This window comes from Primulina tabacum, chromosome 8 (genome assembly GCF_025594145.1).
Source record: "Primulina tabacum isolate GXHZ01 chromosome 8, ASM2559414v2, whole genome shotgun sequence".
NCBI classification, from domain to species: domain Eukaryota; kingdom Viridiplantae; phylum Streptophyta; class Magnoliopsida; order Lamiales; family Gesneriaceae; genus Primulina; species Primulina tabacum.
Window position 1 is genome coordinate 36,752,353 of NC_134557.1, and position 13,243 is coordinate 36,765,595.

The 13,243-nt window shown below is 34.2% G+C and overlaps 2 protein-coding genes across 4 annotated transcripts; both read left to right on the forward strand.

Moving 5' to 3' along the window:
* The first annotated feature begins 6,590 nt into the window (after positions 1–6,590).
* Positions 6,591–8,129, forward strand: LOC142554730 (uncharacterized). The gene is made up of 2 exons (XM_075665403.1): positions 6,591–7,113; positions 7,228–8,129. The coding sequence occupies exons 1-2, from the start codon at positions 6,591–6,593 to the stop codon at positions 8,127–8,129; spliced, it is 1,425 nt and encodes a 474-aa protein (XP_075521518.1).
* Positions 8,130–8,561: 432 nt separating this feature from the next.
* LOC142554016 (uncharacterized) lies at positions 8,562–10,685 on the forward strand. Of its 3 annotated transcripts, XM_075664622.1 has the most exons (4): positions 8,562–8,943; positions 8,989–9,374; positions 9,904–10,047; positions 10,269–10,685. In XM_075664622.1, exons 1-4 carry the CDS (start codon positions 8,862–8,864, stop codon positions 10,590–10,592), a joined length of 936 nt encoding a protein of 311 aa, XP_075520737.1. In that variant the 5' UTR covers positions 8,562–8,861; the 3' UTR covers positions 10,593–10,685. The 3 variants fall into 3 exon arrangements, with proteins under 3 accessions (XP_075520737.1, XP_075520736.1, XP_075520738.1); XM_075664621.1 differs by having other exon boundaries at positions 8,562–9,374; XM_075664623.1 differs by lacking the exon at positions 9,904–10,047 and having other exon boundaries at positions 8,562–9,374.
* Positions 10,686–13,243: the final 2,558 nt, after the last annotated feature.

Consider the following 13,243-nt stretch of genomic DNA (forward strand, 5'->3'; position numbering starts at 1 on the left):
AAACGCTTCTAAGAATTTGATGTGCATAACGACAAGATTGAATAATAAGTTATGCTGGAACAACTGAAATAAGTAAATAAACATAACTTTATTAATTTTTGAATGTCGAGGAACAACTGAATGAAAACAAATAGTACTGAATGAAAACAAATCGTACTGAATGACATAGCAACAATGATAAAATAACTACTAATAATAAGGGAAGGTCACTAAGGCAGCCTAGTCATCTATCTCTCCGTCGCCAACTGCTGCTATAGGCTCATCTATCTCTATTGGCTACTCCTCTTCCGGTTCCTTCTCTGGCTCTTCCTCTTGCAGTATCTCCACCATATGGGTGAGCTGGGCGTTTTCTTCCGTGAGCTGTGCCACCTGTGCCTTAAGTCCCTGTATCTCTGCCTCAGCCACGTCCATCTCGTCATTCCAATGCTGCTGATACTGCAGATGGTACTGTTTCTTTTGCTTGATTTGGTCCTTTAGAGCTTCCACCTGTTGGGTCAGACGTTGGTTTACATACGGCGAGGCTGTTCATGGCCTCACACGAATTCTCCAGCCTCCTTTTACCTTTGGCATTCTGCTGTTTCTCCTCCTCCAGTTCCTTGCGATAACGCTCTGTATCCTCTCGTAACTTTCCATGCTGATACTTGCACTGTTCTATGACATCTCTTAGGTCCATGTTATCACCTCTAACTAGCTCACCCTGATAGATAGACTGGTTAAGGCGGTCACGAATCTCCTCTTTCTTAGCGGCTAAAGTCTCGACCTCACTCCTCCTCTCACTCAATCTGGCTCTAAGTCGCTGAATCTGGCGTGACTGATAGTGAAAGGCAAGCTCTTTCAAGCGAATGGCAGCTTGGGCACGAGTGCGGGGTCGCATGGGAGTAGATGGAGCAATTTTCTGAAATCAAAATGGAAATGCTCAGAATCGGAAAGAGACAATATATAACAAGGACAATATGCAATATATATGAAATTTTCGAAAAATATATAAATATATTTTTTTCCAAAAATGGAAAGTTTGGAATTAGACATATAGGTTCGAAGCATATGTCGAGAGGATTCCAGAACAATCGACGGAATCGAATTCAGAATTTCCTATGAGAAGTTATAGGGTCTACGAATATTTCCTAAAACGGCAAAACGACGTTTCGGAGGCCTAAACGGAGGAATTTCGCGATTTCAGCCCTTACCACACGACGAAGTGGTGATTTCCACTTTTTGGACCGTTTCGGAGGGGGTAGCATAGGGCTTTCTCAAAAATCCCACCGAAATTTTTTTTAAAAAAAATTTCTCATTTTCCCCAACCGGATTATGAACCTGGAGGCTCTGATATCACTTAAATGTCACGCCCCAAAACTCGGGATTGGCACCGACGTTGTTTAACAATCACACAATCGAAACAACAAGCATTTGTAGCACAGTATAAACCAAACCAGTTTATAATTCATAATTTAAACATAACAACAACTGTCTTTACGAGAACGAAATCCAAACGAAATAGTGATCAATGCGGAAGCGTCTTACAATTCATTAAATCATAAAATTCGACATAAAATCTATTACTAATCTCGCGAATCACCAGCCCCAAAACTGTTCAGACTCTTCATCCTCAACCTGTTCTTCGGACTTATCTGGGAGAGGAGAGTAAGGGGGATGAGTATTTTGGGGAATACTCAGTAAATGGGGGCGTTTTGAACACAACATAAAGATTTTACAACATTTTCGAATAATAACATATAAATACAGCATGCTTTTCATAATCGTAACATCATATCCGTATCATAACAACACTGCGATTTTTCACCTTTAACGGTTTACTGACGTCAGTCCCTAAGTTTTAATCCTTTAAGGGGGCGAGGCCATAAAACGGTTCTATCCCACCGTGAAGGGTCATATGTTGGAATTCTACTCATTTTCAGAGAATCCTCACAATGTCAACACATAAACGTACCAAAATTTCGTAAAAACGTATAGACGGCAGACGGAGCTTGACCGAATTTTAAAACCAAAAACCGAAAATTTCATATGCATAAAACCAAAATTTTTAATTTTACAAACAAGCCCACTTACAGTATTTTTAATTGCTAAAAACGTGGAGTGCGCGATGCTAGACTTGGATCACTTCTTGTTCTTCGATCGGGCGGCACCTCGGCTTAAATTCTTGGACGACTTTGAGATGATTTTTTGCAGAGTTTGGCTATGGAGAAGCTGCTGAATCTCGTGGATTTCAGCAAGAAATTTTGAATTTTAGGGTGTAGGGAATGCTAGGCTTGATGTGGTATTTATAGGGGAGGAGAAGGGAGTTAATTATGGCACTCAAATCCTACCAAAATATGCTTCAAATCTCTCAATATTGACTCCAATTCCCTTTGCTGCTTTTCGAAAATTCAGCTACCAATTTGGTGAGATTCATTCATTAATCCCTTGCCCCTCAATATTTTCAAAAATTAGGTTGCTAGGTGGAAGGATTTTGAGCCATCTTGGATGATTTGCTTCCAACTAATCAAGTATCTAGCCATCACAAAATCTTGACATTTATTCTAGGAGAATTTCGAAATTGCTTGAAATATTTATGCCTTAATTCCTTTAAACTTGTATGGTATTCCAATCTCACAAATTCTCTTTCCAAATTTCGAAAATAATCATGCCTTGGGGTAGATATTATTTTCTTGACATCAAAGATTTTCCAATACTTATTTTCCAATAAGCATATCTCATTAAAAAAAATCTTATGCTAAATTTCATTACAAATATTAATTACATGAGTGTAAGATTTTCGATTCTCACAACCGAGTCATCCGGGAGGCGCAGTGCATACCCTAGGACCTAGAATTCCGCACATGCTAAAGACTTTTGATGATTTTATGGATTATTGCTTTTATTTATAGACCGTTAGAATGATAGAATTTATTGAGTTAAATTTTAGACTTTTATTGCTTATTTTCCTTATTTCGCATGAATGATTATGAATAATATGGAGTTTTGTTATTTGACTCTTTATGCTAATTTATTTATGATGAAATAATTATGGATGGTTTAGGGAAAAAAATAGTGTAAACTAAATGAATTTAGAAGTAGGGTCATTACACATAACATGTCCTTGGTGCTTGCTTCAAACCATATAAAACTTTATGCAAGTTAAACATGTGATTCAGCTGAGCATGATCAATGAAACATGAATGTTGTTCAACATACACATCCTCTTGCAACGTACAATCTATTTAGCAATGTACTTTCTATATCCATCCGAAATACTTTGTGTGTATGTGTATACATATATATGATTGATCAGTGAATGTTTTGCGATTGGTTTTCTTTTAACGTAAAGAGCAAAGATCGGGTGGCGAAATTGCGGTGGTTTTTCGTTACACATCAACATATTTTGAATCTGGCTCATATATGTGTAGCATCCCTCTTTACTCTTTGATTTATTTGGTCTCTAACACTGGTTTCTTGGTCAAAGAAATTTGAAAGTAAGAGGACCTCATTTTGATTACTTATTAACATTTGTTTTATTTATGTTCGGCCATTGCCCAATCTAAACAAAGGCTTCCACTTCCTAAATTTGATTTTCTGAAACGATTAGATTCCAAAATATGCAACAGTGTTGCACTTCATGTGGTGCCATTTCTTGAGTCAATCGTCTTAGATATGGTAAGTTTTTCGCCACTCCACCGTATGGGTTCTACGGCCAGGGGCGGAGTTACATAGAGATATACTCGAGCTTTAGTCCGAGTGGCTCAATTTTTTTAAAAAAAATTTATATGTAAATTTTGTATAATTTTGAAATAATATGATATTAGCCCAAATAGATCAATTTAAAATATTAAAAGCTTTTAGAGTTTAAAATTCTAGTCCGGGCAGAGCCATGTTTCTGGCTTCGCCACTTCTACCATAAAAAACATGGCAAATTTTGAACTTTGAAAAACCTATGCGTAAATAATGAAAAAGCATACGCGAGAAGTTGAATGTCATTTTTTTTTTTTTACTTTATATGTTACTATTTCATTTAAGTTTCTTTGGATTCATTTTTTGGTTCTGCACTTTGAAATATGAATTCAATAGCGTGTGATATATACACACATGCACATACATATTTATATGCTATCCACGAACATACGTATTCATTGCGTTAGCATAAAATATTATCTCTAAAATAATAATTTTTAAAAAAATTATAAAATTAATTTCATTTGAATAAAAAGAAAATAGTATGAATATTAAAATATCTACAACTATATTAAATATTAAATACTTTTTATTATTTGATTAAAAAAATTAGAGAGAAAAGGATTAAAAAGATAAAATGGAGGAGTCGAAATTATTGGGAAATCGATAAAATTTCTAATATATATAATTTTATTTTTTTTAATGGAGACATTTTTTCTAGAAATATGTTGAAAATTTTTAAAATCAATATTAGAAAAATAAAATTTGCCTCTATGTACCATATTTGCTTTATAAAATTAAACAGCATGTGTATATCTACATACAGAGACAGATGAATTTGAGGGCTGTATTGGGCTGTAGCCGAGCCCACTTTTTTTTTATTTTTTTTATTTTTTTTACTTGAGTTAAAATTTCAGCCCACCCACCAATGTCCTAGTCTAGCCTAGCCCATTTACATGGATGAGACCAAATTTAGCATGAACCAAGATAGCCTACAATAGCTTCTCCTAATTTTCACGCAATTTTCATGAAACTTGGGATTCTTTTTTGTTGCCTCATCGTAGCAAGATTTCTTCATCTCTCATCGTTTTCCATTTCTAATTCCATGGGTTTTTCATGCAGTAGGTTGCGATAATTTCTTTGTTGATTTTTCAGGTAGAAGAGGGATGAATAATTCAAGACATGTGTCGTCTCGAGACTCGAATCGTAACTATTGTTCTTCTTGCTTCAGCTTTGTTCACCACTGTGTGTTCTTGCGTGTTGGTGTATGTAATTAATTGATGGCACAACACATAAATACATAATTGCTTGTTCTTCCTAAGATTCAGTCCATCAGGTGCAGGTGCGTTAGCTCCATTCTTAATAATTCACCATGACATTTAATTAAGTAAACTACTAAATTTGTCCATTAAATTCTTCTCGCGCAAAGTTTGAAAGATAAAGCGACAATTCTCAGTCTTAGAGAAAAAAGATAATTTTGAATTATTATGTAGAATTTGAAATTATTATGGTTATTTTATTATTTATGATGATAAATAAAAGTTGAGTTTTCTCCTAAAATTTTCAATTAAAAGTTAGATTATTGCGTGAATATTCATGAATTTTCATTTCTCTTTTATCATTTGATAGCAGATTTCTTGTTATTCGAAATTTTTTAATCCTTAATTAATATGTCAATTACGTAAAGGTTGTTATTTTGAATTGTGTATCTGTATTCTATGTCCAAGTGTAATATGTAAAATTTGTTGCGTGGAATAAATTTTTTGAGGTAAATAAAAAATTAAGGACTTTTTTTACAAACACGAAAACTTATGTGAGAATGGCTCACAAATCAATTTGATGAGTCATTAATTGGTTATTGCTTGAATATTTGTTTATGAGCAATTGATTCTTGAGTCATGATTGTTTGTTGTTAATTTTTTGATTGACTATTACTTGTTTATTTGTTTGATAATTATTTTATTACTTGTTTAGGATTATAACTTGAACTATTTCAAAATGGAACATCAATATGCTCCAAAGAAATGAAAAACATTGATATCCCCTTTCTTTAAAAAGGGAGATCATCAAGCTAGTGAAGATACTTCAATTCCTACGGTCCTAATAATGCAACATAAATCCAGTGAAAGTCTTCCATTTCCCAATATCCAAATTCCTTCATGTTCCTCTCCTAGAGACGATCATCAGTCATCATCTACTTGCATTGAACGAGATCCGGGAAAAAGAAAACAGATATGTGAATATCATGTTAATGTACGAGATGAGATAAGACGTTCATATCTAAATATGAGGCTTTATCAACCAGATATGTTGGAGTATCCCGGTACAAACTTTGGAGTATCCAGGTACAAAATTTGGAAGCCAGAATCGTCGTTTTCAGAAAAAATGGTTTCGAAAATTTTATTGGTTGAAGTATTCGCCTGCAACAAATAAGGCATATTGTTTTCTTTTCCTGAATGATGTTAATTCATCTAATATCTCGGCGTTGGTCAATGAAGGATTTGACAATTGGAAAAGGGTAACCAACGAAAAACATGTGCTTTTCTTGCCCATATTGGTTCTGCAGCATCTTCGCCTCATACTATGTATGAGAGAAGGGCTGAAAATTTGATAAGGCTCTCACAATATATTGATAAAGTGATGCATGTACAATCTAAAGAGGAAAAAGAGAAAAATCATCTGCGTTTGAGCACCTCAATTGTAGCTGTTCGTTGGCTAGCACTTCAAGGTTGTGCATTTAGAGGTAACGATGAATCTCTTTCTTCATCTAATCGTGAAAATTTTCTTGAATTGGTGAAGGCTTTTCAAAAATGAATACAGAAATTGATGAAGTTGTACTTGAGAATGCTCCAAAAAATGCCCAATATATTGCTCTAGAAATTCAGAAATAGATTTTACATATTATGGCCAATAGAATCCGACAGATGGTTAGTGAAGAAGTTGGAGATAAATACTTTTGTATTCTTGTTGATGAAGCCCGAGATATATCTAAACGAGAGCAAATGGCTATTATATTGAGGTTTGTGAACAATCATGGGATTTTGACAGAAAGATTTTTTTCCATCAAAAGTGTTAGTGACACTACCTCAATGAATTTGAAAAATGAGATATCAAATGTTCTTGTTCATCATGATCTGCATGTTAAGAAAATCAGAGTCCAAGGATATGATGGTGCTAGCAATATGCGTGGAGCGTGGAATGGACTTCAAGCATTATTTCTCAAAGATTGTCCCTATGCATACTATGTCCACTGTTTTGCACATCGTTTACAACTGACGTTGGTTTCTGCAGCTAAGGGTGTTAATGTTATTTGGAAATTATTTTCTCATTTGGACAATATTGTTAATATTGTCATTTCTTCTACTAAGCGCATTCCTGAATTACATATTGCACAAAGAAATGAAATTGAGTATATGTTGTCAATTGGAGAATGTGATTCTGGAAGTGGTGCAAACTAGATTGGTAATTTACAATGAGCAGGAGCTACTCGTTGGAGTTCTCACTATGATTCGGTAAAAAGCTTGATAGGTAAGTACACTGCAACTTGCAAACTTTTTGAAGTTCTCGGTGATCATTCTCCAAATGGAAGAGCTAAGGCTGAAGTTCGGGAGATTTATAGAAACATGGCAAGCTTTGAATTTGTGTTTATTTTGAACTTAATGCATAAAATTATAAGAACATCATATACTCTTTGTCAAATTTTTCAAAGAAAATCTCAAGACATTTTGACTGCTATTACATTTGTCACTACTACCAAAACTTGCCTTCAAGAATTTAGAGAATGTGGGTGGAACGAATTTCTTCAGGAAGTTAAAGTTTTTTGCTCAAGAAATGAAATTGATATGCTTGACCTTGATTGTCTATATAAGATTGGACGTTCCTGTCGGCAAACTACAATAGAGCATCATTACCACATTGATGTTTTTAATGCAGCAATATATTTCATTTTGATGGAGTTAAATACTCGGTTCAATGAGCCATCGGTGGAACTTCTTTCTCTTAGTACAACTTTAGATCATAAAAATTCATTTGACTCATTTAACATTGATGATATTTGCAAGCTTGCCACGAAGTTTTATCCAGGAGATTTCATAGATCAAGAAATTGTTGCTTTGGAGTATGAACTGATATATTATAAACTTGATGTGATGCAGAATTTAAAGGTTTCTATACTTGTTGAGTTGTGTCAGCAATTGATTGAGAATGGACAGTCAAATGTTTACGTTATGTTGATTAGATTGATTCATCTTGTTTTGACATTACATGTATCTACCACCACTACTGAGCGAGCTTTTTCAGCAATGAAGCATGTGAAGACGGCACTTCGCAATAAAATGGAGGATGACTTTCTTGTCGATTGTTTGACACTCTATATTGAACGAGGTTTAGCTAAACATATAGATGTAAATTCTATTATTGATGAATTTTATGCTTTAAAATCTCGTATGACACAATTTCGTTAAACAATATAATATAACTTTTTTAATAATATATAACTTATCATATTAAGTTCAAAATTAGAATTATCATCTCACTTAAACTAAAGTAAAATACGAGTTTAAAAAATATAAAAAAAAACTAATTTTTTTTTAAAAAAATCAATACTAATAATTTTTAATGATCGCAAAACCGCAGCAAATTCGATTTTGAAGCCAAAAGCCCACTCCATCTATTAATTAACAAAAAGATAATACTTCCTTTGCTGCGCATTGCAGAGGGTAATTCTAGTTCATCAGGTAAGAGCTAAAACAATCACGTGTATATGCCATTTTGGGGTTTTTCCTCCGTAGATTTTGTTTTTATCTCTTCACGTTCTTGTGTTTGGACTCAATTGTTTAATTTTACATGTTTTTTTTTGGCTTCCTGGCGTTTCAAAATATATTTCTATTTGAACACAAGTGGACTGGAATTTACAATATAGACATCAATGATGATATACGGTTCGTGCTTAAGAAAACTAGGAAGACGAGCTTTATTAATTTTGTGGACAGGATCTTCTTTCTTTCTCGGAATTCTACCTTAAAAAGATTTCGTCTTCGGTGTCGTCTTGAGTACAAAGCACATCGAATGATATCATGGATATCTGCTGCATTAATGAGAAACGTTGAGGATTTGGAAATAGTTTATTATGATGATGATGTTGTTTTACCCGGTCGCCTTTTTAATTGCACGTCATTGACTACAATGAAACTAAAATGGCCTTGTTTTTCAGAGTTTCAGCCCAGAATTTGTTTTCCAGTCTTAAAAGTTTGTATCTTGACAGAACTAAATTTCTAGGTGAGTGTGTTCCCAGTACCAGCAAATTGGTGTTTGATTTTCCAGCGGAGTGTGTTCCCAGTACCAGCAAATTGGTGTTTGATTTTCCAGCGCTGGAAACGCTTGAACTAGAAAACTGCAAATGGTTAAAAGTGAATCTTGTGGAAATCAATGCCCCAGCCTTGAGTATGTTCAATTGCTACTCAGATCTTCTTGAAGTAGATAAATGCCAGATCAAGTTTTCTAAAGCCAAGCTTGTAAAGTGTGAATTTGTTGGTCAATTTGTTGAGGATTTTGATTTTAGTGCGACATCAGTTTTTTCTGCAACCATTGATTTTCGAAGTTATTACAATGATATTAACTTAATTAGAAAGATGGGATTACAAGCTGGGCTCTTATTTAAAGGATTCTGTGGTCTAAATCATTTGAAAATGTCCGGGAAGGTTGTTGATGTTAGTTTCTCTAACCACGTTTCTTTCGTTATTTGAGATGGTACGTTGTTAGTCATCACCTAATTGTATCTCACCCAAGAATAAAGGAAAACTAATCGATGTACTTCCTGATTAACGCATTGGAGACATCTTGATCCCAATCCAAAAGATTACTGATGAAAAGGTAGCTTCACAACTTCACAATATCGAGATTGTAAAATATGATAAATGCAAAGAAATATAATATTGAAGTATTTTTGCATCTGAAACATTGATTACATTTCTGATGTTACTGAAGACTTGTTATGAACAAGACTAATACATATGGTTGAGTGAATGTCTTGTGATTAGTATTCTTTAAAAGTAAAAAGCCTGGGTCATGTGGAGCAATTGAGGCGGTTTTTGTTTACAGTTCACATAGCTTGAGTCTGACTCTTATTTTTATAGCATTCCTCTTTGCTCTTTGGTTTATTCGGTGACTTCATGGCTCGATGAAATTCACAAGAGGACCCTTATTTTCATTAGTTAATGTTTTTTTTATCTGTATTAGGCTGTCGTCCAATCTAATCAAAGGCCTCTACTTCCTAAATTTAATATGCTGAAACGACTAGAAGTTTTTACAAAATGCAACAGTGGAGCACTTTTAGAGTTGCTTCATGCTACGCCATTTCTTAAATCGATCGTCTTAGAGATGGTAAGTTTTTTGCCACCCTCCTAATATCCATCATCTGGAGAAAATGTTTGCATCTGTTTCCTCTTTAGGTAAATATCTAGCACAGATAATCATTTCTTGTTCCCTTAATTAAATTTTACAAGTGTTTCTCAAAATTAACCTAAAAAATATATTTTGTACCCAACTGGTCTGGATCCTTGTATGTCAAAAATTATTGTATTCATGGTTATCTTTTTTTACAGTGGTGCTGGGATGATTATGATTATGATGAGGTGGAATCTTTGCCATCATGTATTGTATCTCATCTTAAAGAAGTCCGGTTTAGGTCATTCAGTAAGAGCTTACCAGATTATCGTATGGCACAATTTCTGTGGACAAATGCTTTACGGCTGAAGAAAATAGTGGGGTTGTGCAGGGAGAGTTCTGAAGAAAGGCAAAGGAAGAAAATATTTGGGCATATCAGGGAGGAATCTGAAAAAAAGGAAATTGAGAATTTTTGGGCAAAATTGAAGACTGTGTTTAAACAAAAAGAACATGGCATATTTGTCAAAAGGAAAAAAAGATAATGCTAACTTGAGTTTGGTTGAAAAAACTATGAATATCTGTTTTTGGAAGACAAAATATTGCAGCAAATGTGAGAAGTTGGGCTTCATTTTTAACTTTATATGTTCTCATTTCATATAATTTTCTTTGGATTCATTTCCTTTTACCCTGCACTCTCAAATATGAATGATTTTTATTCCAAAAAAAAAAAGAATTATATATCATATAATTTCTCAAATTTTATTTTTAACTTACAGAAGTATAACGTATTTCTGTCAAATTTGGCATAAATAGATATAATTAGAGCTAATAAAGTCCAAACTACAAGTTGGTTCGACGGATCTCCATTATGACAAAATATATATGATAGAACATTCCAGCATGCTTCGAGAATAAAATCAATCTCGAAATTCAACCACGACATAAATGGTAACAACTCCGGACAGATGAAGATGGTAATCTGTTTTAGCTTGGAAAGTGATACACGAAGCATTTCACTGTTAAAGTTGCAAATTCTTACAGCATTTTATTTTGTGGCTGTCTGGTGATATCCTGTGGATGACCATTCACCACTTAGTATCAATCAATATTCCATGTATCTCAAATATCATGTTGATTGTGTATAGAATCTTCATTTATCATATTCAAATCACGCCATCAACGAGAAATTCGTGTTTGAAGGAAGTAGTGGAAAAATATGTTGGCACAAATTTGTTGCAAGGCACGGGTACATGCTAGAAAGTTAAAAAGCTGCAGAAAAATCCAACTTCTAAGGAAATCTTCTCGATTAGACGTCGAAAACGAAGGAATCTAGTATTAGAAAATGAAACAATGATTGTTGGAGATAGTTGTTTCTTCATTATTTCCTCCCTTTTAAATCTCGATTCCTCGAGCTGGTTCCTTGACCAGCATGCTCCAGCTCCACATGGGAATGGAAGTTTTCCTCCACTGCCCTGCAGTTATTTTGGCATTTTCTTTGCAAATAAGCATCAAAATCCATCACTCAATCTCAACATTTTCGAATACAATTAATTAATAAAAAGGCTTCCAAAATTAATTAATTTTTAGGCCAAACGCTTTGTTTTTTTTTTCAACTCAATCATTTGTTAAAATCCGGGATAATACCCATTTTCGTCCTCATTGTTGACCGCTTTTCCCATTTCAGTACCTCTTCATTATTGACTGCTTAAGTAATCCTTCATGTATTTAAAATCTTCCCGAATTGGTCCATGTCGTTATGTTGACGTTAAGATTAACGTTGACTCACATAATGTGCCTCTCACGTGATCTTTTATTTTTGAAGGCAGTCGATTTCTCCCCAAATCAGTTTACTTGCCAGCCCCCACGACAACCCTAAATCCCCAAATCAAAGAATCCTAATTCGAAACCCACGGCGAAGTGGAAGAAAATTCAGCAATTCCAGATTCAATCTACTACAACATCTGCAATGGTGAAGGCTTTTCATTATTTTCCATGGTTTTGCTGTAGGTTCGCGATTAGTATGTTTGTAGCATTCTTATTTTGTGATCTTTTATGTCATTTTGAAGTGGATATGAGTTGATCCTAAATCGTTAATGGAATGTATATGTATGTACTGTATCTCAACAGTTGGAGTATAAATTTCGAAGGTGGGTTAGCACTGTTTTTCTAATTTGTCAGGCACAACATGGTATCATAATTATAATACTTGGATTTATTTTTTTTGGTGTAGTTTTATGTAATTCTCCTACATATGTATATTTACTTTTTGATTTTGGCGAACTTTTTCAACAGATTAGTAGCATGATTACTAATTTATTGTGTATTTTGTAACTTCCCCTGCGTTTTTGTATGAATATTTTATCGAAATTTGAAAATTCTTATTTATTGTAGGGAAAAACTTATGTTGTATTTGTTGGACGAAAACCCGGTGTTTACGACAATTGGGAGGAGGCTCAAGTGCAAGTGAGTAAATACAGTGGAGCTTCTCACAAATCCTATTGCACTAGAAAAGAGGCATTGAAATCATTCGATGATTATATGAAGAAACAATCAGTTGGAGCTGCTACTTATAACTGTAACGAGGCAAAATGTTCAAGTTCAACATCTGATGGAAGTTCGGGAAAAAAACCAAAAGAGTATGAAAGAATAGCCCACTTAGTAGCAGCTCAAATGGAATTGGAACGTCAAAGTCGACAAAATGCACTGAAAATGGAGGAGTTATCTACAGAGCTCAAAGAAATAATAGAGTCTCTACCCCTTGGTGAAGATAAATAGAGTAGTTATTGCTTCTGTTGGTGGCGCAGCTAATGAGACACATCTAAGTGAGGAAAGGAAAGAAGAGGAGGAGAGTGATGATGGATGTGTTTCTATCATTTTCAATTATGTTGCACTTGTGCTAAAACCAAATGTGTTTTCTGGATTATGGGATTTGAATTAAGAATGCAACAATCTGTCTTTAACATTGACTTGAGTAAGATGTTTAATATTCATCTTGTGTTTGGAACTGTGTCCAATTGTTCATTTTCATCTTGTGTCCAAATGCACAATTGTGTCCAATGTTTAATATATTGGAATCATAATTTACTGGAACCTTCAAGAAGACAAGAACCATTCTTTGGAAGCTTGGCACAATTTACTGGTGGCCATTCAAAACAAAAGCAGAGAACCATTCAAAGAATAAAAAAGAAGGAAG

Bases quoted from the DNA above. Each gene is read 5' to 3' on its own strand.
- LOC142554016 (XM_075664621.1), top strand. From the start codon at position 8,862: ATGGCCTTGTTTTTCAGAGTTTCAGCCCAGAATTTGTTTTCCAGTCTT. The intron at 9,375-9,903 runs GTTAGTTTCTCT...TATCTGTATTAG, and splicing joins TGTCCGGGAAGGTTGTTGAT to GCTGTCGTCCAATCTAATCA. The intron at 10,048-10,268 runs GTAAGTTTTTTG...CTTTTTTTACAG, and splicing joins AATCGATCGTCTTAGAGATG to TGGTGCTGGGATGATTATGA.
- LOC142554730 (XM_075665403.1), top strand. From the start codon at position 6,591: ATGGTTAGTGAAGAAGTTGGAGATAAATACTTTTGTATTCTTGTTGAT. The intron at 7,114-7,227 runs GTGCAAACTAGA...AACTTTTTGAAG, and splicing joins AGAATGTGATTCTGGAAGTG to TTCTCGGTGATCATTCTCCA.